This window comes from Cordyceps militaris, assembly GCF_000225605.1.
Source record: "Cordyceps militaris CM01 unplaced genomic scaffold CCM_S00005, whole genome shotgun sequence".
Classification (NCBI taxonomy): domain Eukaryota; kingdom Fungi; phylum Ascomycota; class Sordariomycetes; order Hypocreales; family Cordycipitaceae; genus Cordyceps; species Cordyceps militaris.
This window is the reverse complement of record NW_006271973.1, coordinates 1,506,267-1,530,043: the sequence shown is the minus strand read 5'-3', so window position 1 is coordinate 1,530,043 and position 23,777 is coordinate 1,506,267. Positions and strand designations below refer to the sequence as shown.

Here is a 23,777-nt window from a genome sequence, read left to right as displayed (position 1 = left end):
TATTCTCATCGTCTAATCTAATTTAACTTGAAACTTCCGATTCTCGCTTTCATTATAAAGTCATTAGCAATATCTACAGAAAAGGTCTCCGTCATACACTCTAATGCAAATCGCTCAAAGACATGTAAAACATTGTAAAGCCCCAGAAAAGTATAACGGCCAACGCCAGCAAACCATGCAAATCAATGAAATGGCACATGATATCGATGTCCTCGCCCTTTAGTCCTTCTCCATATCCTTAGGCGCCGGGTCGCCGATACCATCCTCACCAATGGCAAACAAGGTGTCGCTCTCCGGCAAGCAGGGACTATCGTAAATCTTGGCAATACGCGTCTCTCCACGGCCCTTTTTCAAGCTAATTCTCGTGGTGCTGGCGTGCGCAATAATGTTGCCACCAATGGGCTTCTTGGGATCAGGGTTGAACATGGCGCTGGGGCCGCCGTCCACCTGCGCCACGACCTGGTTCGTGATGACGACGGCCACGCCAAACTCGTCCGCAAGACGCTGCAGGGTGCGCATAAACTTGGCCAGATGTGTCTGACGGTTGGACAGCTCGCCGCGGCCGCAGAAGTCCGTGCGGTAGAGCGCTGTGGCACTGTCCACGATGAGAAGGGAGAATCTCGTCTCGCACATCATGGTGGCGGCCTGGTTCAGCAGCTGCAGCTGATGGTCCGAGTTGTAGGCGCGCGCGTAGGCGACGTTGTCGAGCACTTCCTCGCCGGAGAGGCCGAAGCGGTTGGCCGTGGCCAGCAGGCGGACGGGACGGAACGTGCCCTCGGTGTCAATGTAGAGGCACTTGCCCTCACCGCCGCCCATGTCAAACGGGAGCTGGCAGGTCACCGCGAGGGTGTGGCAAATCTGACTCTTGCCGGTGCGGAACTCGCCAAAAAGCTCGGTCACGGAGCCGGTCTCGATACCACCGGCGAGAAGCGTGTCGAGGTTCTTGGAGCCCGTGGTAATGGAGATGAGCTCGCTTCGTCGTTGGTGCATTTCTGTCGCAGTGGTGAATCCCATGGGAACAAGTTTCGAGGCTGCACACCATTAGCGTTCAATACCGGTCAATTACTGTCACATCGTCACATCAATTACCTTCAGCAAGAATCTTGGTAGCTTTTTGCTCCGAAATGCCCTTTATCTGTTCCAGCGTTCGGCGCGGGGTATAGGCCACGGCCTCGACAGTGTTGAAACCACCATCGACCACCAGTTGAATATCACGCTTCGTCAACCCAGCGATTCCCTACAATTCGACCGTCAGTAACGTTGAAATGGCCATTTCGGCAAATCGCCCGTGAGGAGGGGCCATACCTCCAGTGCACTGAGGGGAGTGGGAGCTCCAGGGCCGCCCATCTGACCCTCCTCGGCAACCTGGGCTTCTTCGTATTCTTGAGACATGCTGTACAGCTTTGTACACAGTATTGCAGCGTTGACGTGCAGAGGCGACCGTGAATCGGCCGGGACAAGGCGCTTCTTTGAATTACTCAGCGTTGTTGTGGGATAACGCGTTGGAACGCGCCCAGTCAGGCAGCAACGCTAATCGCCAAACGCCAGATCACGTGCGCCACTTCGCCACTCTAGTTGACAGGGGACAAAGTGAGCGAAATTCGATCTAATAGTTATCGTTTTTTATTCATCAAAAAAATTATGGGTGGCTCATTCTGCGGGAATTTTACTGTGCTAGGCATGTTATGGTAGTGCAGGGCCAGGCTGGCGACACTACCTAGGTACTTAGTCGCCTTTTATTGACTTGTACCAATTGCCTTCTACATTCACGGGCACAATTCATGAGGAAAGTTCTTTGTAAAATACTTGATGAATTTTTTCTATAACTAGTGTACAAGCAAGTTATTAATGAGTGTCTAATCCAAATTCCAACTCCAAGGAATGACAAGTGCTGGGCAAGAAACGATGAAGCAATCAGCCATCACAAGAAATGCTGTCGCGAGTAAAACAGAACCGAAACCCCCGATTTAGTTGATGGCGATGCGGATGGGTTCGTGCTTCTTGGCCTTGGGCACAGAGATGCTCAGAATGCCGTCCTGGAAGGCGGCGGTGACGGCGTCCTGGTCGACGCGGGAGGAGAAGCTGAAGGAGCGGGCAAACTCGCCGACGCTGCGCTCCGTGAGCCAGTACTTGGACCGGTCAACGGGCGCGGCCACGGTGGCCGCCTCAGCCTCGGGTGTGGTGGGCGCGGTGTGAGAAGCCTCGCTCACGACCTCGAGCCCGGTCTCCTCCTGGACGCTGGCGTCGTCCTCGTCGGCCACGGTAGCCTTGTGGGACGACGGCGCGGCGGACTCCTCGACAGCGGGAATGGATACAGGGGCGGCGGCGGCAGCCTCTCCGTTGGGCGAGGTACCGGCCGTGTAGGTGCGCTCGACCTTGCCGCGGACGACGAGGGTCTGGGGCTCGGTGAACTCGATGCTCACGTCGCTCTTGTTGAGGCCGGGGAGCTCGCCGTGGAGCTCGTAGGCGTCAAACGTCTCGCGAACATCAAACTTGGGCTGCCACTGCGTCATGTCCGACTTGCGAAAGTGCTGCTGCTGCTGCTGCTGCTTCTTGCTGCGGCTGCCGGAGGCGGCACCGGGCTGGCACTGGCGCGAGTACGAGTCGAAGTCGTCAAGGAAGCGGAAGAGGGGGGTGAGGGAAGCCTCGGTGTTGTAGACGGTGCGGGGGAAGAAGGCAGCCATTTTGTTGGTGTTGATGCGGTTGTTTTTAGCGACTCTGTGAGAGACTCTGCAAATGTGCATGTAAGAGTGGATGGGAGAAGAGTGTTTGAGTTGTTGTGAGTGTGTGTGATGAGGAAAAGAAAAGTTGGATTTCTAGGGAATCATGTTGGTTCTTTATACTTGGAAAGGAAGCAAACATTCTCTAGGCTGAAGCTGGTATTCGTCATGATATTGGTTTCTAGAATCGTGTTGAAGATGCTGGTGACTTACAAAGCCGTGTATTTCGAAGCATACCAGCAGTTGCCCGCAGGGGCCGGCAGCCGCTAGAATCTGGCAGATGGTGCTGGAAGGTTCCACTGAGATCGACTGCCGCTAGTTACGCCCCAGCACTGTCTAGATGCTACAGGAGCCAGCCCCCCCCCAATCAACGGCTTATTCGTCTTAGCACGATGCGGGAAAATACAAGTGCCGCAGAAAATGCCAAGTCCAATACCATCTTCATCTACGGACCGTGTTCTATGCTGACAATTTCGATTCAAAAAGGCACCTTTCGTCACTAGATTCTAACCCTTATATACTGAAACTCGTCAAAGACTGTCACATACGACCATAGAGGACAGAAAATACTGGGTCCCGTTTGCTCCCCGATCGTCAAGCTGTTCATCGGCAGATTAGTAGTTGGGTCGGTGACGACCAGCGAACACCGGCTGTTGTATGTTTTTATCTTTTTGGATTTATTTACTATCGCGTAGTTACGCAATTCAACAAAAACAATGCCCAGCATCAACGTGGATACACCTCACCTGCGGGTAACTGGGTGGCATCCCTCAGCTGATGTTGCCCCACTAATTCCCAATGTACGTCGCTTACCTAACGAGCGACTTATCCCAAAAGGAAAAGGCGGGTGAATGTGGCGCTGTGACGTCATAGTTCCACGATCTCTGTGAAAACCCTTCTTCCTTCCGCTGCGAACGCCAACAACAATTCTGGAGCAGCACAGATGGCGGGGGGATTTTCGAGGGTGGTGAGGGGTGTCGATTTCAGCTTCGCGTTGCCCTGGCGCTGCGTCATTCTTACGCTCTCGCAGCTCAGTAAAGGCATATTCACTCGTCGAAATAACGGCTTCGTCCAATGACCAATGCAACGCTGGAATCTTTTTCCTTGGCAGCGATAGCCGGGACTTGGACAAAAGCTGCATCACTGCCAAGTCTCAGCCACAGCCTAAAAAAAAAAAAAAAAAAACATGCCACCATCCATCGTAGCAAGTCGTGGCGTAGCTGCACAGCCAGATCCTCTACACACCCCTCCACTCGGCAAGCCACATTTATATTCTGACGTCGTCCCATCTTTACGCCTGGGAAGAGCATTTTGGCATCATCCATCTCCAGTCTATATGCGAGCCTGATGCCATGTTACCGTCATTGATTCATCGTTTCGAAGCAGCGCAGCGTCTTACAACTGCGTGCTAAAGAAATCGCAAGCTCGTGGCCCCACGGTCAACGTTCAAAGAGTTGGCAAACCTCCTGACATCAATCAGCATCACTAGTACAGCAAGCATAAAATCACAAAGTAAAGCGTTCTATATAGCACAAGAATTGTATTTCTTTCTACCAAAATTGCCTTGAACGCTCCAATCTCCCATCCAAGTTGCTTGATTCGCCCTTGCTATGCTCATCCCTCTAAAATCAATATGATTCGCCAGTGTTGCAAGCTGTGTGTCGTCTTCATGGTTCAATGCAGTATCATGCAGTATGAACCATATTGTCGTATACGCGGTGAATGTTCTGTACGTTGTTCCCAATCGTGTCCATGGCTCAGCGCATAATAATCAGCTCAGAGCATGATAATCGTTGGTTTGTCGTATTCGTACTTGATGATTGTGTGTAGTTTCGCAAGTCATACTGCCGTACTCACGTGGGACCTCCCCGATTTGTTCATCGCCGTCCACCAGAAGCAAAAAAGGCAGGACTACCTCGCGAGTCGTGCTGCCCCATATGCGTATTGTTGTTCATTAAGCCAATCAGTCGGCGGCCAACCGCAGGCTCGAGTTCTGTACCATCCCTCGCGATCTTTACTTCGCGGTTCGAGTTCCACGGGTTTCGTAAACCTCTTGTGCGGTAAAAGGGTAATGGGATAATCGAAAGCCACTGCAGCTTGAACGGTTTACCCCAGGTCTGAAGATCTTCGTCCGCATCTTCCGTTTCCTTGTTGCTGGTAACTTCGCCGTCATCCTCCACTTCGCCATCATTTTCGTTTTCTTCGACTTCCCAGAACATTGTTCCTCGTGCAGAGTCATCAATGATGCGTCCTTTTGGTATTTTACATTTCGCATCGATCGACACAGCTCGTGGTAGGTCGCTTTCTTCGGTGGCCTGATTCTGCGGTGCAAATTGAACTGCAGCGCCTGGATCTTGGTTTATTTCCGACGTCATTCGAGCAAATCCGAAATATTCTCCAGACTTATTGGCGGAAAATATCAGGTAGACGTTGTCTGTAGTCTGTGGCTTGGTTAGTATATCAACGGGCTCTGAAGCTTTTCGTATTTACTAACCTTGAAAGCATTATTCAAAAGCTCCTCGTTGTGTGACTGGGTGGCCCAAATGCCAGTTTTAACACTCTTCTCCATGTCTTCCCTCGTAAGGCTTTTGAGGACAAAGAATCGATCTCGGTGAGCGTTTGTGCTTGTGTGCTTTGTAGCTGCTTGTGTTTCAATGCCTTCAAGAGGGTCGGCCTTTTCACCCAAAGGAGATATATTCCCGTCATACGCATCATTGGCGAGTGTAGGTGACGTAGGAATGCTGGTACCAGATGCGATGACAATGTGATTCTCTGAAGTTGGTTCCGCCGTGTTCTTTCTAAGTCGACAGACCAATCGCACAGATTGAAACTTGGACTCGTGGATAGTCTTCTGAGCTTCTATTGAAGTTGTTTCCTCCTTAAAGTTGGCGAACGCACAGTTGCTCTTCGAGATCAAAAACAGGGATCGAAGTCCCGGGGCTAATTCGCAAACGTGGTGCACGAGGTTCATCAATTCGGTCTGTGGCGGAAGGTTTCCAATCCATATCGCATGGCCTAAACGGCGAAGTTTAGCTTGAGCTATGTTTATATCGTTTTGAAGTGTCTTACCACTTTGATATGGCTTTCGTGGCGGTCCACGGACTGTGTGCTGTTGTTGACGTTTAGAATCTACCAACATCTCCTAGTTAGCCATCATAATTTCGGTTGATAAAGAGAAAGAAGCGTACCAGGTGGCGAATTCCGATCCCCGAAAGATTTGTTTGATCTGTAGGACGGTCTTCGGGGTTGGCTTCGCCCTTCATGTGGGATATGCCCTTGGCTGTACCGGCGATTCATGTGGTCATTTCGTTGGTGGTTTGGATCAGGAAACTGGTGTGGTTGTGGGTAGTACCCGAGGGATTGTGGGTGTTCCATGACGAATTGCACTGGATAGTAAGCAGAACTGCCTTGTACTTGCATCGGCAGCGGGCCGTGGTGAGTTAAGGGAGCATTTGTCGCATAGTATTGATGCATTTGTGGGTGCTGTAAGTAGTATCCAGGAACCATTATCGAGCCAGGATGATGGCCGACGTATGGATTATGTGGCATGTGCTGCATGACAGGCTGCGAAGTTTGCTGGCTGTACTGCGGATGAGCCCCTAGGGGAGGGGGATGTTGGTAACCTCCACGAGGGCAAGCGCTAAGCATCGGTGCCATGTTGAAAGGCCCGGATTCGCCTGCTAGAGATGGGACACCATTTCTTCTGTCGTAATGTTCATCAAATTGTGTAGCAGTATGGCCGTGGGAAGATTGTCGAGGGTTGGACGGGCGTCGACGCGAGGATGCTGGTGCTGGTGCTGGTGCTGGAGGAGACTTCTGAGGGGAGGACGCCGGCCCTGAGGGAACGATTTTGTTGGCCTTGTACTCAACTGTTTGCACAGGAGTTGTATGTGGAGAGGGAATGTCTCCCATGGTGACGTGTCGACTTTTGAGGGCGGGATGAAGAAAGAAATAATGCAGCTCTAATAGTAGAGGGAGTTGATGATGCTGGTCCGCAGCTACCGGATAACTCGAAAAGGTGATTTGATAGGCTTCGAGAAAAGTCTTTGCAGTAGTTTAGTGCTGAATTTTGAGAAAACGGCAAATCGAAAGTGGTGAGCAGCAGCGAGCTTGACAAGACTGAAGGCGGTAAATCGGCCCGGCCAGACTAAGGTGTCAGTAAAGGTGCGCTATGATAAATAGCAAATTTGACACTCTGCAAAGATGTTTGTATGTATAGAAACCCTGGAAGAAGAATAGAGTGCGCGGCGAGGTGCCTAAATGGCCAATGGTATGCAAATTGGGCTTGAGAAAGACGCGGTAGCTTTTCAGCAACAGGTCCAGGCAGTGGTTCAATACTTGCCCACCCATCAAATGTTCAGCGATACGAAGGCTCAAGAGGTATACCCAGTGGGTTTAACTGGCGAGGTCACCGTATCTCGAACTTCCAAGTGCCCTTGTGGCGATGCTAAAGCCGGGGTGTATGGTTTGGTAGGGCTGGCGTGGCTATGTCAGGCCACTAGAGAGATGGTAGAGTGAAAGAGAGCTGCCTGTTCTGGGTCGCTGTAGGAATTCAAGGTAGCCTAACACTCGTCTTGCCAGTCGTTTGTGTAATCGGTAAAAAGAAATTGAATCGAGGACAAGGTGAACAGGGTTGACAGTGCCCCAGGGATGTGTGGGTGAGGAAGCGAATAGTTAAAAAGGACCTCCAGGCAATTGGCATGCCGTTTTTGGAGATTGAGAAGACGAGGGACAAGCAGAAGTGCGGAAAGGTGACGGGATATGCGCTTGTGAATATGTGGGATTTGCTTAGTTGAAGATGATCTGCCCTGGCTCAAGCCCTGGTTCTAGCCAGGCTATTTCTTCAAACGGCCGGGAGTGATGGGCAGAGAATAGAGCGGGCCAGAGGTGTAAAGGTAGTGATGAAGTCCCCTCCGGTGGTTTTGGACGCCAAGAGGAGTGTCAAAGCCTGTGTTCGGCACTCGTGGCACAGCCTGAATGGAGAATCGGGGTACTTTGCCTGCTCGCGTGGGAACAGGAACATGGACGAATTTGCCACAAGGGTGCCTAGGTATGCCCCTGGTGTATGGCGAGAAACTGGGGTAGTGTGAATAGTGTGAATAGTGTGAATAGAACTGCGAGTATCGCGAGGCGTGATGGTGGTGCGTAGTGGACGGCAGGGTGGGTGTTGGTGATATTCCAACGTCAGAAGCAAGGACGTAAATAGAAATGGATGACGACGAATGGGGGAATAAGATGTGTGCTTGCAAATCAAAAAAACATGAAATTAAAAACCGGTAAACAGGATGTGAGTCAATTGGATGCCAGCAGGTAGATGTAGGGAGTAGGATCTTGGCGGGTCCGACTTCCCCGTGTAAGGTGTAAGGCGCTTCGTGAATGGATGGATACTATGAATGGCATCAATCGACAAGCACGGTAGTACTGGCATGCCGGAGAAAATATGTAGGTAGCTATAAAGACAGCAAATTATCCAGACATGTACTGGTGACAGCCTCGCGCGGCCATCAGCTACATTGTAAGCAGGGCGGGAGAGGTACTGATACATCACCGACTATCCACAGCTGGCTGTGCAACAAAAGCCTCCACAACCGCAGCAAGGCTTCAAGACATTCTGCCCAATCGCTCTAGCTCATTAGGCTTGTCCTGTTTTTGACTTTTTTTTTTATAAATAACAAATTTTTGCCACTTGTGCTCATCCAAGAACGTCTCTAAAAATGGGGGGGAGGGGGGGTGTCCGGCAGTCCCACCAGACAAGCCACAGCAAAAATCCGGTTCTTCACGCCCGCTTCCAGTACCAGTACGAATTCCTCCGTACTCAGTGCGGATTCGAAGGGGACTTGGGAACTTCAGGCCCTTGATTTGTGACCGCCACCAACTATCAGTTCCCCCTTCATCGATACACACCTGTGGCTTTGCTGGGGCAGCCGCGTAGCTGAGGGTCACAACAGTTCTCGACCCCAACTAAACAGGGCGGACGGGTGGCGACTTTGGTTTTTTGTCACTGTCGAAAACAATACGTGGCTAAAGTTGTTGTGGCTGCGCCGTTCAAGGATGAGACGTAGCTAGGTAGTGTCGATGCTTGAACGAGCTACAGAGTGACTACCTACCTATGAATGGAGAGCGGAAGACCTTCACGCCCCTCTGTCCTTACTTAGCCTAGAGCAGTCGCGCCGAGCGGAACAGCGAGCCTCCGTCGCGTCGGCGTGTCGTGCTGGGCCATATTCGACGTCTTTCCATCACCGACCGAGGCGTTCCATTTCACACGGCATCGGCGGCTTCAAGGGCAACGTGACGTTTTACCAGGCTGCAAGGGTGAGTTGAACAGGGCAGGCAGAACGTTGCAGAGAGTGCCGGGGCGAGACAAGTGTGGCTGGAGCTGCATAATAATAAGACACCACATCGGAAGGACAGGGGCCGAGCGGGTTACCCCTCTTACGGGAGCCGCTAGCTAACTGAATCATCCTGGACATCTGTCACCAGTGCACATGCTTAGGTTCGCTGGCGACGGAACGTGCAACTTGATGCCCCAGTGCTTCCGTGACGTGGTGCTCTGCCTTTGCTGAACCCTTCAAACTCGCATCATGTTCCCTGGCGTACAGCTGGTCATGGGCTCTCTGTTCTGCAATACCCCAAAAAAGCCCCAGTCTCGTGCTCGCGCTTGCTTTTTGGGTGTGCTGATGACGACGACAATTAGAACTTCTCAAGCATCACTTGTGGTGCGACTGGCTGATCTTGCCTCGAGCTATTTCACACTGCAATTTTCTCGGGACTTGCTCGGGGCCGTTGACTTTGTCTACATACCGTCCGCCCTGATACTGGCTTACACGGTGGCGTATTTGAAGTTGTGCGTGGCCTGTACGGATAGTCGCCACCGGGCCGGGCACACAGCACGCCTGGCAGAAGATGGGGAATCCCATAGTTTCCCATTGCCAATAAACCGTGAAACTGAACAAAACTGCATCTTTTTTTCAAACTCTGAATCAGAGTAGCGGGTGCCACGTCGCCGATCATGATGATACGATATGATATAACTACACGTTCAAGTCATCTGAAAAGATGATGCGCATGGCCCCAGACCAGCGCCTTCAACGAACGACGTGTAACTGCCCGTCCAAAAGAGAGCAACTGGGCACATGGCCAGGGCAGCTGGGGGTGGTAGTCTGGGCTGCACACGCCCCTCCAAGAAGATTGGACCCTGGGGATTTGTTTGGATTTTCGTTTCTTACTGAGGCGGGCCAGGGCTGTCGGGTGCCGATTATTGCCAAATCTGCAAGCAAACGAAATTCAAGAAATCAAGCCGCCAAACACTTGCAAGTCATCGGTTCCTCCGGACCGAATGCTCCGGACAATCAATCACTCAATTACTTATTAACCTACCTAGGTAATTGAATAAACCAACACCAAGTTGTGACGATGGACAGACAGCCAGACCAACCCATTAAGTCGTGGTAATGGAAAAGGGTCCAAGGGACTGATCGACGCTACTCTTTACTCTGATTCATCGTGTCCGTACTCGCAAGTGGGAAATACTGCTGTTGCTGTCCCCGGGGAGATAGTTAGATAGTCTGCGTGTCAGAGAAACTGACTACGAGGTAGTTAGTCTGGAACCCCATCACCATCCCACATGAAGGATTAGGAAACGGAGAGAAGATGTGGACCGTCTCCGTCCCACAGAAGACAAAAAAAACGAAATCATTTTCAATCATTTTCTGACAGCTCCCAGGTTGTTACCAGAATCCACCAGTACTCGGCCACATTATGACGACATTGACTTTTCGGGATTCGAGCGCACACCGAGGACCCCCAAAACTGCGCAAAATACACACATTTAATTCCATAAAAACCAAGAATTTCAAGCTCTCGAGTACATTTTCCATCCTCCTCCTGCACCGCCACACTAGTCGTTCTTTTATTGAGTCACCATTACGCAATTGCCCTGCAAACCCAAGAGGCCTGAGCCACAGCAGGGATCCAAGCCACAAAGTGGCGTTGGCCGAATGTATGTACTCGGCTATGTACATACCAACCCAATTCATAATATTGTGATGCGATTTATGCAACAACGCCTCCTTGTCTGTCGAAACATGCACGACTGGGAATGGGTACACCCTCAGTCCTTCGCCATCCCTTTCTAGAGGTTAAAAAATTGGAAAGAATCACCGAGGAGCTTCCAGAAACAGAGGCATGAGCAAAGATGGAAAACTTCCAGCCACTTCTGGTGATCTGTACTAAAATCCAGCAAATTCGGTACGGAAGGCTCTGGCTACGGCCCCACTTTTGGCCGCCGGCCCCCATTCAACTCATCCTGGTGCGGCGGCAGTAAATTTGTAGCTTGAGATGAGTGCACGCGCCAGAAGGTTTTAAAAGGGAAGAAGAAGAGGAAAAGTCTAATAATGCTGGCCTGCTGCCGAGCGGCAAATTCCGTTTTTTCCCTGTCTCTTCCCAACAGGAGCAGGGGACCACCACAGCCACGGGAAGAGCCAGCTGTCACTTCCCAACTGCGGGATGCCTACCAGTACGATATAGGTACTCTCATCCAGGCACTGTCTTCTCCAATTGGTAGGTACCTGTTTTGTAGCGCCATTCACCCCACCGTAGCACGGACGATGAGAAGGGCATCCTATTCGGTTCCGAATCGCACGCCCTCCGAAAAAACGCGCTGTTCATGGTCTGATTTGAAATAACGGCCAGTCCAAACTACGGTGCCGTCTTGCGCTATCCGGCCCGGCGGTTTCGTTTCTCTTGTTCATGAGAAGTCGTTCAAAGGGCAGGTTCGCGCTACTAACGGAACTTAGCCGTGAGCTGCGAAACCCTCGCGGGACAGTGATTAGGACTGGCGAACCATAGCTAGTCTAACCGCAAAGACACGGAATTTTACACTTTCAAAAGACGGAAATCCAAACTCAATCCATGAAAACTCCCATGTAGAGGTTGGCAAACACCCCTTGTGTCCCCGGGGCGTCTGCAAAGTCCGCCAAGACTTTGACCAATTTCCGTGCCGGGTAGCAATACGGAGAGCCGAAGCTATCGTCAATCATCTAGATCTTTAGTAACCCCGAACGCGGCCCCCAAGAGCTAGCTAGGTTAACAAGAACGTGGCTACGAAGTACACAGGGAGTCGAGACTCCCAGAGCTCAAATACATGCATCTTCAAGACCGATCTTTCGAGCGCCTACTCATCCCGTGATGCAAAGCATGTCCGTGTAGCCAGCGACGGCAAGTGGGAGAGAAGCCGGACTATAGACTAGCTGCGCGAGTAATTAGAAGGGTCTAGACATGGCATTAATATACCTTGCTAAAGAAGACGAGTGTCTAGGGCGATCAGGGCCGCCCTGCACCGTTGGCTGTATCGAGGGTGCCAATCTTTCAGCCACTTGAGTCTAGGTCGTTGCCTTGGGCTGCAGCCCAATTTGATTGGATCAATCTGTATAACTATATAGAAATCGCAAGCGCAAATATGCACCGCGAGAGCCAGTGCCCGGATGCGGAATACCCTTTAGTTGACCATGTCGTCAACAAAGTAGGCTGACTCAGGAACGGATCACCAGAATACAAACCTCAGATTGGACGAGTCCAACGCAAGCAACGCCACTAAAAACATATGTTGTCCAAGATGGCGCAACACAGATGTATGCGTAGTATCACCATGGTTTTGCACAGCTCCCAAACATCGAATCTATTAGACGTATCAAATGCGTAGCTATTGTACATGTGCATCTCGACCCTTAGTCCTTCTTCAGCGGCACAAATACCTCCTCAATACCGTTCTTGGTGACAATGAGCATCTGGAGAGAGTCGCCGACCTCGATGTGGCGCTCCGCTGCGCCGTCAAAAGCATCCTTGATAATCGTCTCAACCTGCACGCGGCTGAGGGGTGCGTGGGGGCGCTCCTTCAAGTTGTGTCCGATGCCGCTCCCGGGCACGTATTGGTTGCGGAAGTTGACCTGGTTATCGAGGAAGGGCATGATGAGGCTGGCCGCGGCGCCGCCGGCGCGGCACTGCTCGCGCTCGTAGCTGCCGACGGGGTCGTACGAGTAGACGGCGCCCACGCCCTCCTCGTCGAGGCCGCCGAGAAGCGCGTGGGTATAGTAGGGGAAGAAGCGCTTCTGGTAGAGAATCGTCGACAGGCGCTTGGCGCAGGCGTTGAGTGTCATGGGCTTGCCGTGGCGGTAGCGGTAAATCTTGCAGATGGTGTCGAGGCGGTCGCGGAGGGCGTCGCCGTCGGCGGCGAAGCCGCAGACGGAGAGCACAATGGTGGCGTCGTCCTGCGAGGCGTTGGTGCCGCCAATCTTGAACACCTTGGGCGCCATGCGCGAGTTGATGCTGTAGCCGCTTGTGTGTCTTGTGTCGCCGGCGATGATGCTAAAGTCGGCACCGGCGATGGCGAGCGTCGAGCCGCCGTTGTCGGTGTATCTGCAGGGACATGGTCAGCGGAGGAAATTCTTCCAGCTTGATGCTGCGGGTTCAGTCTCGTACGGGTTGAAGCGATGCTCGCGCGGCTCGCCAGCTTGTCGGGGCACGTCGGACATGGAATAGTTGGGGCCATTTAGGACCGGGTTTTGGCTAAACATGGCCATTGTGACGGTGTGCGCGGATGCCCGGGAGTATAGTAGCTGAAGATGATGCTGGCCGGCCGTAATCGAGGTGCTGCGTGGATAGAATCGATGACTTGCGGACGGGTTGAGATCGTGTTGGCAGGCAGGAGGAGCTTGCTCAGCAACGGCGAGGTTAGCGCACGCGTACAGCTGGAGCCTTGCCACAGTTGTTGGTGAGCGCGCCACAGCACCAGCCACCAGCTACAGCAAGCTCCCAACACCAGCCACGCCCAAAATGACTAAGCCCCGCACTCTCGGCAGGACCTTTGGCGGCTGCTCAGTTGCACGGCTATCCGCTCATTGTTAGCTTCGACCGAGAGAGACTAGCATCCTATCCCCTGGCTCCCCGTCAAACGCCACGAATGCCTGGCGTGGATTTTGGCACCTGTGACCTCGGCAACAACTTTATTCATCTGCACGTCTCCGCCAACGGATTCATCGTCTCTGGCCCCCCTCTGTCGCTTGCCATTGTCATCTCGTCATTGTCCGTCTGACTGCGGGCACGAGCAAGGCATCATGACGGGTGACATTCGCGCGAGAGCGCTTGACAAGATAGCATCGCTTGCTGCGTCTTCTACCAACACTTCCTTTGACAAGTCCGACCTCGATAGACTGTGTCGAGCCTGCAACGTCAGTGGCCGCAGCCGCGAATACAACCATGGCGCGTACAATTCGAAGCAGGCTGGCTCGCTCAGCCGTATCCCCATGGTAATGCTGTTGCCCAAGATGTGGGAGACGCTTCCACCGCTAACAAACGTAGTCCATTCGCGAATTCGAGGTCCTCCTAGCCCTTTGCAAGAATGCACCCAAGATTCTGTCTGCTCAGAGCGCCCAGAAGCTTTCCTACCAGCTCATTCCGTACATCCTCGAGGCGCACTCCCAGACCTTTGTTACCTCGCCATTCTTTCGCAAAATCAACCCTTGTCCGACCGAGTCCCTGGCCTTTCATGTCACTGCTGCGCTCCTGTCTCTCGGAATCAAGTACAACGAGCTAAAGGAGACCGTTACGGACGGTATCTGGGCCTTTACCAACGCCTGCAGCCGAACCACCGAAAGTGTACTCTCCCCTCGAACTGGCGACCCAGAGAACCTCAATATTGACGAATCTATCCGAACTCTCAACATTGCTGTCGCTATTCTCGGCTTCCTCGATGCTGCCGCGGCTCAGGCCGATTTTTGGAAATCTGGTGGCCGACTGGGGCTGATTCAAAAGACCAAGCAGCTGCTCTCGGAGCCCTTCCTGGTTGCTGTCGAGACATCCTTGTCCACAATTCGCAATGCCCATAGCGACGACCGCGACGTGCGAGAATGGAAGCGTCACTTGCGCCACTACTCTGCTGCTGGACGCCCGCTTGGTGCCATGCTCTTGCAGCGAAGCTTCATGTGGCTGGTTCTTTCCAGCACCTCCCTGATGGTCACTGACGGATCCCAGCTGCGCAAGAAGCATGTTCTCGACGTGCTCATGGACAACGGCGGTGTTCTGACTCGCGTCGATGGCTTTGCTGCCGATGTTGACCTGCGGTCTATTGACCTGCACGCCAACTTTGCTATTGATCAGATGAACTACATCGAAGCTGGTGCTGACTTTGCTCGTCTTGGCTCCCCTTCCCAGCAGAAGCTCGCCTATGCTGTCAAGTCGGCTGCCATGGTATCCTTCCTGAACTGCGCTATGCTCAACGAGGATGCTGCCGAGCCCGAAGTCTTGATGAACTGGCTGCAGCAGACTCTGGATGATCCCCAGCAGATGAGCGATGAGACCCTTGCTTCAACGACCCTTCGCTGCATGGCTCTTCTCAGCCGCATCGCCCCAGCATTTTCGCATACTGTGATCCGATCGCTTCCTCGCTTTATCGTTCAGGATGTGACCAATGCCAGCACTGGCGCTGTCGCATCCCGAAGCCTTGCCTTTGTGCTCAAGAAATTGTCCAAGGATGCTGTCATTAGCACTCTCTACTCCCTCGGCAACGTTCTTAGCCCTGATACGGAAGCAAAAATCGCCAACGGTCACACCAATGGCGCTGTTGACGGAGAGAATGGTCTATATCCCGAGTACCAGCGTCGCCACTCCAACGCTAGTTCCATCTCCGTCGATGTGAGTGGCGAGCAGGAGGCAGCCATTGTATATCGCAACGTCGTGCAAGCGATTTGCGGCATTGCCGCCGTATGCGAAGATGAGAAGATTACCGCTCTCGCACAATCAATTCTCCTCCAAAAGTTGGACAAAGTCAACGCTACTGTGGATGTGCAAGTTATTACCGGCGCCGCCGACTTGGCTCTCAGTGGTGGTCAGTTGGAATTCCGATCCCTTCTGAAAATGTACAACCGACTCGGCCACTTTGGCGTCGTCGAAAAGAAGGAGTTCTTTTCTCAGGCTGTTTTGCAAGGCCGAAATCACATTTCCGCAAACCTTCGCCGCGATTCGCCACTCTTTGACATTTACTGGGAACACCTGCTGGATAGCATCATCGCTCTTGGTGATGCATACTCTCAGGGTCAGACGAAGCAGATCGATGTTGACCTGACTGCGCAAGAAATTGGAGAGTTGCTTCACCCTCTAGCTGTGCTCATGTCGACTAACGACCTGGCTGCTCAGCCCCTGGCCAATGATGAATCGTATGCCTTGCTTCGAGATGCTTGGTTCAACATTGTGGTACATGGATTCTCCACTTCAACGGAACGGGGGAAGAGATACCTCAACGAGCTGCGCGTAATTGCTGTCCACTCGCCTCCGCTGGCTGCTGAACAGCGTGGCGAGCAAGTTGAGAGCGATATCGAACTCAACACGGTCCTGCGTCGCGGCAACAGCAGCGAGCGGGAGTCTCTGCAAAAGAAGCTCTTGGGTGAGCTCATTCCTGGCAAGGCTTCGGAGATCAAAAACCTCAGCTACCGCAAAGTCATCTTCTTGCACTCTGCCTATCTTGTTGAGATCCTGCGCGCAGACTCTGGAGACTGTACCAAGGTCCTGTCCTACTTTGCTGAGCGTAGCATGCTACAGAGGGAAGTGTACAGTGTCATGGAAGGCATTTCCAGCGCGGTAGTGGACAAGTACATCAACAAGACCATTAGTGGTACCGAGCCTGCTTTCTCGGCGCAGTACGCCGCCAAGCAGCTTGCCACGATCTTCTCTCTATGCTGCCATCGCATTGAACGTGTCCAGAAAGCTGCCTTTGCATTGGCTGACAAAGTCGTGCGCGACGTTCCCTCTTCACTTTGCTACCGCACGTCCCTCTTTGCTCTGCTTGAACTGCTTTCTCTGATGTGGTCTAGCTGCCTGGAAGCCGAGACTGACATGTACGGGCACAGATCTACGTTTACGTCTGGACGTTGCAATGTGACTGTGAGACTTTCGGATGACTACGATTTCCGCAGCTTGACATTGAAGCACCTGCACCAGAGGGCCCGCGCCTGGGTCAATACAGCCGTTAACCTCGCACCACTCGATGTCAAAGGACTACTCCAGACGTACTTGTCCGAGTTTGACGACGAAGGTACCTATGGCCACATTTCTTTGGGCCGCTCCTTTGCCCTGGAACTCGGCTCAGTCATCCCCAGTACCGACAACCGGCTCCAGTCTGTTGACCAAGTCGGCGAGTACGGCATCAACTCTGCTTCGGATCTCATTGCGCAGTACACCACTCGCCAAGAGTATCGCTATGGCGAGACACTTCCGGACCGCGGCACCGAGTTGATTAGCTTCATGCAAACCAATCGCCGACCCTCCTTCTCCCAGTCGTCAGTGGTGGAAAGCGCCAACGCTGCCACGGCACTCGCTCATGTCGAGGCGCGCATTCTTAGTAAGAAAGCGACCTCAATTGACGAAGTCCGTGACATTATGCGTAGGGCCGCAGCACTCCTGTGCCGTAGCAAACATGACGAGTCTGCCGTTGCCCGCCAACTTGTGAGCATTCCTTTCGCTCTCTTCACTAAGCAGTCAATCAAGCTCGGCGCCTCCCTCTGGCTCGGCGTCATGAATGAGAACCCGCGTCTCGAGTCCAAGCTACTCAACGCCATTGCTCAGCAGTGGGAGTTTACCATCTCCCGCCGTGTCGGTCTCTTTGATCCGTCATTGGAACACTCTGATCCGTTCTTCTTGAAGCAAGAGTTTTCTCCGAGCGACTGGGATATGATCAATCAGCAAAAGCAAAAAGTCCATGACATGCTTTCCCCTCATACCCGCTTGCTTCAGTTCTTTACCAGCCACTTCAACGCCACTCGGTTGGGCAGCCCGGATATCCAAAAAGTCTTCTTGCGCCTCTTGGATCTGACACTTGACGCGCTCAAGGATTGCAGCCCGCATCCAATGGCTCGCGAGATCCGCTTCCAGATCATTCTGTTCAGTACAAAGGTACTGCGAAGCAGCACTACCATTGCTCCTACAGCCCAATGGAGACTCAAGGATCGAATCCTATCCGCTGGTCTCAGCTGGTTCCGCCACTCACCGCGCTGGTCCTTCGGCAGCAACATGATATCTCTCAAAACGGAAATTCGCCTCCTCTCAGACATTATTGCCTCGCTGAATCTGGTCTCGCACATTGGCTCGCACACTGTAGGCAATGTTACGTCCCTACAAACTAAAGACAGCTTGTTGAAGCTTTTGCTCGAAAACGAGCAATCACGTCTGATTGTTTGGGCCAACCCTCGCAACCTCTCGGGAACTCAATTACCCAGCCACCACGCCTCAAAGCATGCCACCGAGAACGCTCTTCTTCCTTTGGTGCGAACGGCTTGGTACCAAGATCCTGCCATTGCCGTGGAGCTGGCTACTCGATTCCACTATCCTCGGCTTCGCAGCGATATTCGTCGTCTAATCCTGACTTCACCAGAAATGGTCATCGATGACCCCGAAGCGCTCCCGCTCTTGATTGGCAGTCAGCTCCCCGACGACGTCAACTGGCAGCTCAAGTACCTTTTGTTCTGGGAGCCAGTCAATCCAATCACTGCTGTGACCCTTCTCTCGCCTGCGTTTAAAGACCACCCCTTCATTATCCAGTACGCCATGCGCTCACTCGAAAGTCACTCCGTGGATGTTACATTCTTCTACGTGCCTCAGATTGTGCAGTCGCTTCGACACGATAATCTTGGATACGCGGAGCGTTATATCCTCGAGACGGCACAATTCTCGCAGCTCTTTGCTCACCAGATTATCTGGAACATGAAGGCCAACTCGTACAAGGGTGATGATGCCGAGGTCCCCGACGAGATCAAGCCCGTTCTTGACGCTGTCATGACCAAAATGGTGGACAGCTTTATGCCTGAGGACCGCTTATTCTACGAGCGGGAGTTCTCGTTCTTTGACGAAGTCACTGGCATTTCCGGCAAGCTCAAGCCATACATTAAGCGGCCCAAGCCCGAGAAGAAGCAAAAGATTGAGGAGGAGCTGATGAAGATCAAGGTTGAAGTCGGCGTTTACCTGCCCAGTAACCCCGAGGGCATCGTCATTGGCATTGATCGCAAGTCGGGCAAGCCGCTACAAAGTCACGCCAAGGCGCCGTACATGGCCACCTTCCGCGTCCGCAAGAACAAGTACGTAGGCGACACGCCCGCCGACGACGACGAGGACAGGCAAGTGGTCGGGCAACAGCCCGGCACGCAGCATCAAGCGACCGAGTCGCCGGACAACTACATTGAGGTGTGGCAGTCGGCCATTTTCAAGGTTGGCGATGACGTGCGTCAAGACGTGCTCGCGCTGCAGATGATTTCGGCGTTTCGTAGCATCTTCCACAACGTCGGCCTGGACGTGTATGTCTTCCCGAATCGGGTGACGGCGACGGGCGCCGGGTGTGGCGTCATTGACGTGCTGCCCAACTCCATCTCGCGCGATATGGTAGGCCGCGAGGCCGTCAATGGCCTGTACGAGTACTTCAAGGCCAAGTACGGCAATGAGGACTCGCTGCGCTTCCAAGCCGCGCGCAGCAACTTTGTCAAGTCGATGGCGGCCTATTCCGTCATTTCCTTTTTGCTTCAATTCAAGGACCGCCACAATGGCAACATCATGATTGACGACGCCGGCCACATTCTACACATTGACTTTGGCTTCTGCTTCGACATTGCGCCCGGCGGCATCAAGTTTGAGCGCGCGCCGTTCAAGCTGACGAGCGAAATGGTGGCCGTCATGGGCGGCGCGACGGACCACCAGAGCTTCCACGCCTTTGAGGCGCTCTGCGTCAAGGCGTTTCTGGCAGCCCGCCAGTACCGCGACAAGCTCGCGCAGGTGGTCGAGCGCATGATGGACAGCGGCCTGCCGTGCTTCAAGCCCGAGTCGGTGCGCCACTTCAAGGACCGCTTCGTGCTGGACAAGACGGAGCGCGAGGCGGCGGATTTTATGCGCGACTTGGTCAAGAAGTCGTACTCGAGCTACAGCACGGGCATCTATGACCAGTTTCAGCTCCTGACCAACGGTATCCCTTATTAGTTGGTGCCCTCTTCTTCCAGTTTTTGTTTTCCTGCTCCGCGCTGTTTTTTATCAAGTCATAAAACCCCTCTGAGCCGTATAATTAGTATAGTATCTGTTCCAACTCGATTCATTCACTCATAGAAGCGAAAGCATAGTTGTAAAGACAATCCTTTTGTGTTTGTTTTCCAAGCATTTTAAAGTGCAAATCAAGACCAAAATGCTATCTATATATCCTGGAAAAGCAGCGCCACATCTAGTTCCCCTTATCTTTTTGTTCTTTTCAAAACTCCTCGCATTTTGATGCACCCCAAAATAAAAAAACCAGTTATACCAAAACAAGGGCAAGTATAGAAGTATAGCCAAAAAAAAAAACCAATTACAATATCAAGTCGCCAAGCCAAGCCAAGTTTGTTGTTAGTTTCGTACACTAGAGGGAGAGGGGTCCTTTTTCTTTTTTTTATGTTCTTCACGAAGAAGACTGTTTGAGCATATGCGTGGGCGCATTGTAGCTCGTATAGTCGACGTGGACAAAGGCGCGGTCGACAATGGGGACGGACTCGAGAAAGTAGGTGAGGACCTCGCTGAGATCGTGCGAGTCCTTGAGCGGGGTGATGGCGGAGAGGACAATGTCGACCTCGACAAAGAGCTTGTCGCCGGCGTGGTAGGCGCGGAGGTTTTGAATCTTGCGAATGGCCGTGGCGAAGCGCATCGTCAGGTAGAGCAGCAGGTTGCGCTCGTCGGGCTCGGCGCCGAAGCCCGTCAGGTTGCGGACGTGGTGGGCCGACGTCTGGCTCCAGGTGAAGACGACGACGAGGGAGAGCAGCAGGCCGCCGGTGGCGTCGAGCCACCAGATCTTGCCGTAGAAGCCGACTGAAGCGCGAGAGAGTGTTAGTGGGCTGGGAACTTTTGGGCGGGAGGGAGATTGTGTTATGCAGTAAACGTACTAATGGGGAACAAGATGGAGCCAATGTTGAAAATGACATCAGTCTTGGCGTCTTCGGCACTGCAAGAGTGTTAATGCTGGTTTTTCAAGCCAAGGCTCGTTTGGGGAGGGGGATATGCGACGTACAGTGCTCGGACACTAGAGTTTCTCACCAGTCGGCACCAGACCCAGCAGGCGCCCTTGATGACGACGGTGGTGGCCATGATGACAATGGCCGGGATGCCGAGCTCAATAATCTCATGCTCCGGGCCCATGAGACGCTGGATGCATTGCAGAGCGACCTGGCAGAACGAGGTGACCATGATGACGGAAAAGACGAGGACACCAAGAGGCTCGAGGCTGTCGCGAAGGAGGGGGGTTTGTTAGCGAGGAGGGCAAGGGACAGCGGGGAAAGACAGTTAGTAACATACCGAGTGCGTCCGACAGGGTATCGGTGGAGGTCGCTTGAGCTAGAGGCAATGAGGCGGGTGGTGGTCCAGACAATGGCGGTACTCAAAAAGTCCAGGACGGCATCGACCAACGAGGCCAGGACGGACATGGAGGGGACGGAGATGATGACGACGATTTTACCGGCGAGCAGCACGACGTTGGCGACGAGATTGACGTAGATGGCGAGGGTGACAATGGGGTCGTCGCTGTCAATCTCGGCATCCTCGAGCCAGGGCAGCAGCGGCCGGGGCCCGTTCTCCAGGTCCTTGGCGTCGGCGCGGAGCAGCGGCCGCCTCTCGTCGGCGGCGGCGTGGCGGGTGCCGTCGGGGTGATCATCGTCGTCGTCGTCGTCGGCGGCGTGGTTCTGCGGGAGCATGGTCAGGTTCTCCGAGGAGCGGAAGATGTCCTTGGGGGTGCGCTTGGCGGGGAGGGGCGGCGTCCTGTTGGCGCTCTCGGGCACGGCGGGCGGCAGCGTGTTGGTCGAGCCGTACGAGGCGCCGCCGTTGAAGCGGTCGGCGGTGGAGCCGGACAGCGACGACGAGTCGGGCTCCTCGGAGATGGTGTTGGGGATGTCGACGCCGCGAAAGGCCGAGGCCTCGAGCTCGGCATTGTACTCGTTGAGCAGCTCGTGCGGGATGGTGGAGTCGAGCAGGCAGTCAATGTACATGTACTGCTGGACGAGGTCGTTTGTGCGCTCGTAGTACTCGCGTCTGGTGGGAAGAGAAGAGGGTTTTGTGTCAGCCAGCCAGTCGGACAATTGGGGGGAGCCGGAAAGAGGGGGAACCATGGGTGGGTGTTTGGTGCCACGAGACAGAATGCATCGCACAGAAGCAACTCTATCCGGGCTTGGCAGCCGCTGCATGTCTTGGGATTCTATTTGCGCAACTCACATCTTGCTCGACATGCCCTGCAGCTCCTCCTCCGACTTCCAGTACGAGTTCCACCGATATCGGGGATTGCTCTTGCCGATGAGGTTCATGCTGCGGTTCTGGGGTCCGTGGAGAATCTGGCTGAGACGGTTCTCGTCGTGCAGCAGGCGCTCGAGCTCGTCGTCGTCGGCGGGCGGGTGGCCGCGGGAGCGGCCCCGGACGGGCGGCTCGTCGCCGTCGTCGGAGGCGTGGTGGTGGTGGCCGCGCCAGGTCGTGTGCAGGCTCTGCTGGGAGCGGGAGCGCATCATGGACGTTAGCATGCCGGTGCGCGTAGGCAGGGCCGAGTGGTAGAGACCGTCGTCTTGCTGGACGAGCGAAGGACGGCGGCCGTGTTGTGGTGGGCGCGGACTGGGCGAGCTCATGATGATTTGCGATCTTGGAGGGAGGGGAGAGAGGGATTGTATAAGCGCAACAAGCGCGGTGAACAAGTTGGCGAAAGAGATGCAAAGTCAAAAAAAAAAAAGAGACGGAAAGTATAAAAAGAAAAAAGGACGGATGATGCGAGGGAAAGAGGCGCGGCGCCGCGCGAAAGCAGGCTGGATCGGAGCTAGCTGGGGCGAAAAGCTTCCAAGAGGCGCGGTGGTTGAAGAAGCGCAAAGTCAAAACAAGATGGGCGAGGGCGTCAGGGTCGTCTCGTGCCGGATGAAGCTCTCTGGTGATGAACTTGATGAGATTGAGATCGAATTGGGCCACGGGGAAAGTGTCGCCGAGCGATTATTTGAGCGTTGGCTGGTTGGCAAGACCGGGGGAAGAGAAAAAAAAAAAGAGTTGCATGACTGGCTGCACTGAGGATGGTTGCGTTCAGCCGGCTGCCTCGCCCCCGCAGAAGCGGTCTTGGCTATTCAACGCTTGGACACTATGGCGATTCTGATGAATTTTTATTTTTATTTTTAATATGATTTTATTATTCTTGACAAACTTGGTCACATAGTTGCTGCGAGTGATGTGTCGACGGAAAGAGGGGAGCTCCGGACTCGAGAGGACATGCATGATTCGTGCGAGTCGGCATCTGCTCGTGGCTGGCTGGGGCGGCGTCGTTCGAGGTTCAAGCATCTAGTGACGAATCTTGGCCTGGTAATAGGTAGTTACAGATTGAACTGGTTCATTCCCGATGGCCAACTTATTGTTCATCCCCATGGCCATATCCGCGCCGTCAGCAGCACCATCCAACCATCCAACCATCTTACCAGCGTCTATTATGCATCTTTGGGCATTATATAACATGCTCAGCCGAAACCCCGCACTACCCAGCCATCGCCTTGTTAGTTTGTCAATGCAGCTGCAGACCGGGAAGAGAAAATGTAAAAAAAAAAATAACCTCCGCACTCTGTCACCATCACCGCTTCCTCCCTCCCTCTCACCCTCTCTCGCTTCCCTTCTCGCCCTCCCCCCGAGTCAGCCGCAAGCTCCAACAACGCAGCCACCTTCGTAATCTAGGGTCAAAGGGGCCGACTACCAGCAGGGGTCCTGGGGCGCTATTTTTCCTCGGCGACGTTGATGGGCGTCGCTGTTTGGTTCATCGACGTCCACCTACTAGTAAAACTACCCGCCCAGATTGCATCAGCAAAGCCCACCGCGATGCTTCTTCCAGTCTAGCACCGTCGCAGCTCGGCCCCGGTCGGTGGGAATGAATGGGGGAAAATATGAGTTTTGTTGTGCTTTGCATATCGTCTTTTTTTTTTCTTACATGGGGCCGGCTACTAATACTGTATGAGTAGTGCTATTGGCACGAGAGCTTTTTGCTAAGGGCACGACCCAAGGTACCTA

At 53.4% G+C, this 23,777-nt stretch overlaps 6 protein-coding genes across 6 annotated transcripts; 1 reads left to right on the top strand and 5 right to left on the bottom strand.

The window, feature by feature from the left end:
* Positions 1-219: 219 nt before the first annotated feature.
* Positions 220-1,392, bottom strand: CCM_06822 (DNA repair protein RAD51; the record flags this gene model as incomplete). Its single annotated transcript, XM_006671960.1, has 3 exons — positions 220-1,031; positions 1,090-1,237; positions 1,306-1,392. 3 exons carry the CDS (start codon positions 1,390-1,392, stop codon positions 220-222), a joined length of 1,047 nt encoding a protein of 348 aa, XP_006672023.1.
* Positions 1,393-1,967: 575 nt separating this feature from the next.
* CCM_06821 (30 kDa heat shock protein) lies at positions 1,968-2,890 on the bottom strand (the record flags this gene model as incomplete). The annotated part of the gene is made up of 2 exons (XM_006671959.1): positions 1,968-2,718; positions 2,844-2,890. 2 exons carry the CDS (start codon positions 2,888-2,890, stop codon positions 1,968-1,970), a joined length of 798 nt encoding a protein of 265 aa, XP_006672022.1.
* Positions 2,891-4,597: 1,707 nt separating this feature from the next.
* CCM_06820 (YT521-B-like splicing factor, putative) lies at positions 4,598-6,632 on the bottom strand (the record flags this gene model as incomplete). The annotated part of the gene is made up of 4 exons (XM_006671958.1): positions 4,598-5,161; positions 5,215-5,735; positions 5,790-5,849; positions 5,909-6,632. 4 exons carry the CDS (start codon positions 6,630-6,632, stop codon positions 4,598-4,600), a joined length of 1,869 nt encoding a protein of 622 aa, XP_006672021.1.
* Positions 6,633-12,445: 5,813 nt separating this feature from the next.
* CCM_06819 (proteasome component C5) lies at positions 12,446-13,297 on the bottom strand (the record flags this gene model as incomplete). The annotated part of the gene is made up of 2 exons (XM_006671957.1): positions 12,446-13,133; positions 13,197-13,297. 2 exons carry the CDS (start codon positions 13,295-13,297, stop codon positions 12,446-12,448), a joined length of 789 nt encoding a protein of 262 aa, XP_006672020.1.
* A 534-nt stretch (positions 13,298-13,831) lies between these two features.
* On the top strand, positions 13,832-19,727 carry CCM_06818 (phosphatidylinositol 3-kinase 3; the record flags this gene model as incomplete). The annotated part of the gene is made up of 2 exons (XM_006671956.1): positions 13,832-14,023; positions 14,076-19,727. 2 exons carry the CDS (start codon positions 13,832-13,834, stop codon positions 19,725-19,727), a joined length of 5,844 nt encoding a protein of 1,947 aa, XP_006672019.1.
* Positions 19,728-20,175: 448 nt separating this feature from the next.
* On the bottom strand, positions 20,176-22,372 carry CCM_06817 (cation diffusion facilitator 10; the record flags this gene model as incomplete). The annotated part of the gene is made up of 5 exons (XM_006671955.1): positions 20,176-20,579; positions 20,654-20,712; positions 20,779-20,991; positions 21,063-21,917; positions 21,972-22,372. 5 exons carry the CDS (start codon positions 22,370-22,372, stop codon positions 20,176-20,178), a joined length of 1,932 nt encoding a protein of 643 aa, XP_006672018.1.
* Positions 22,373-23,777: the final 1,405 nt, after the last annotated feature.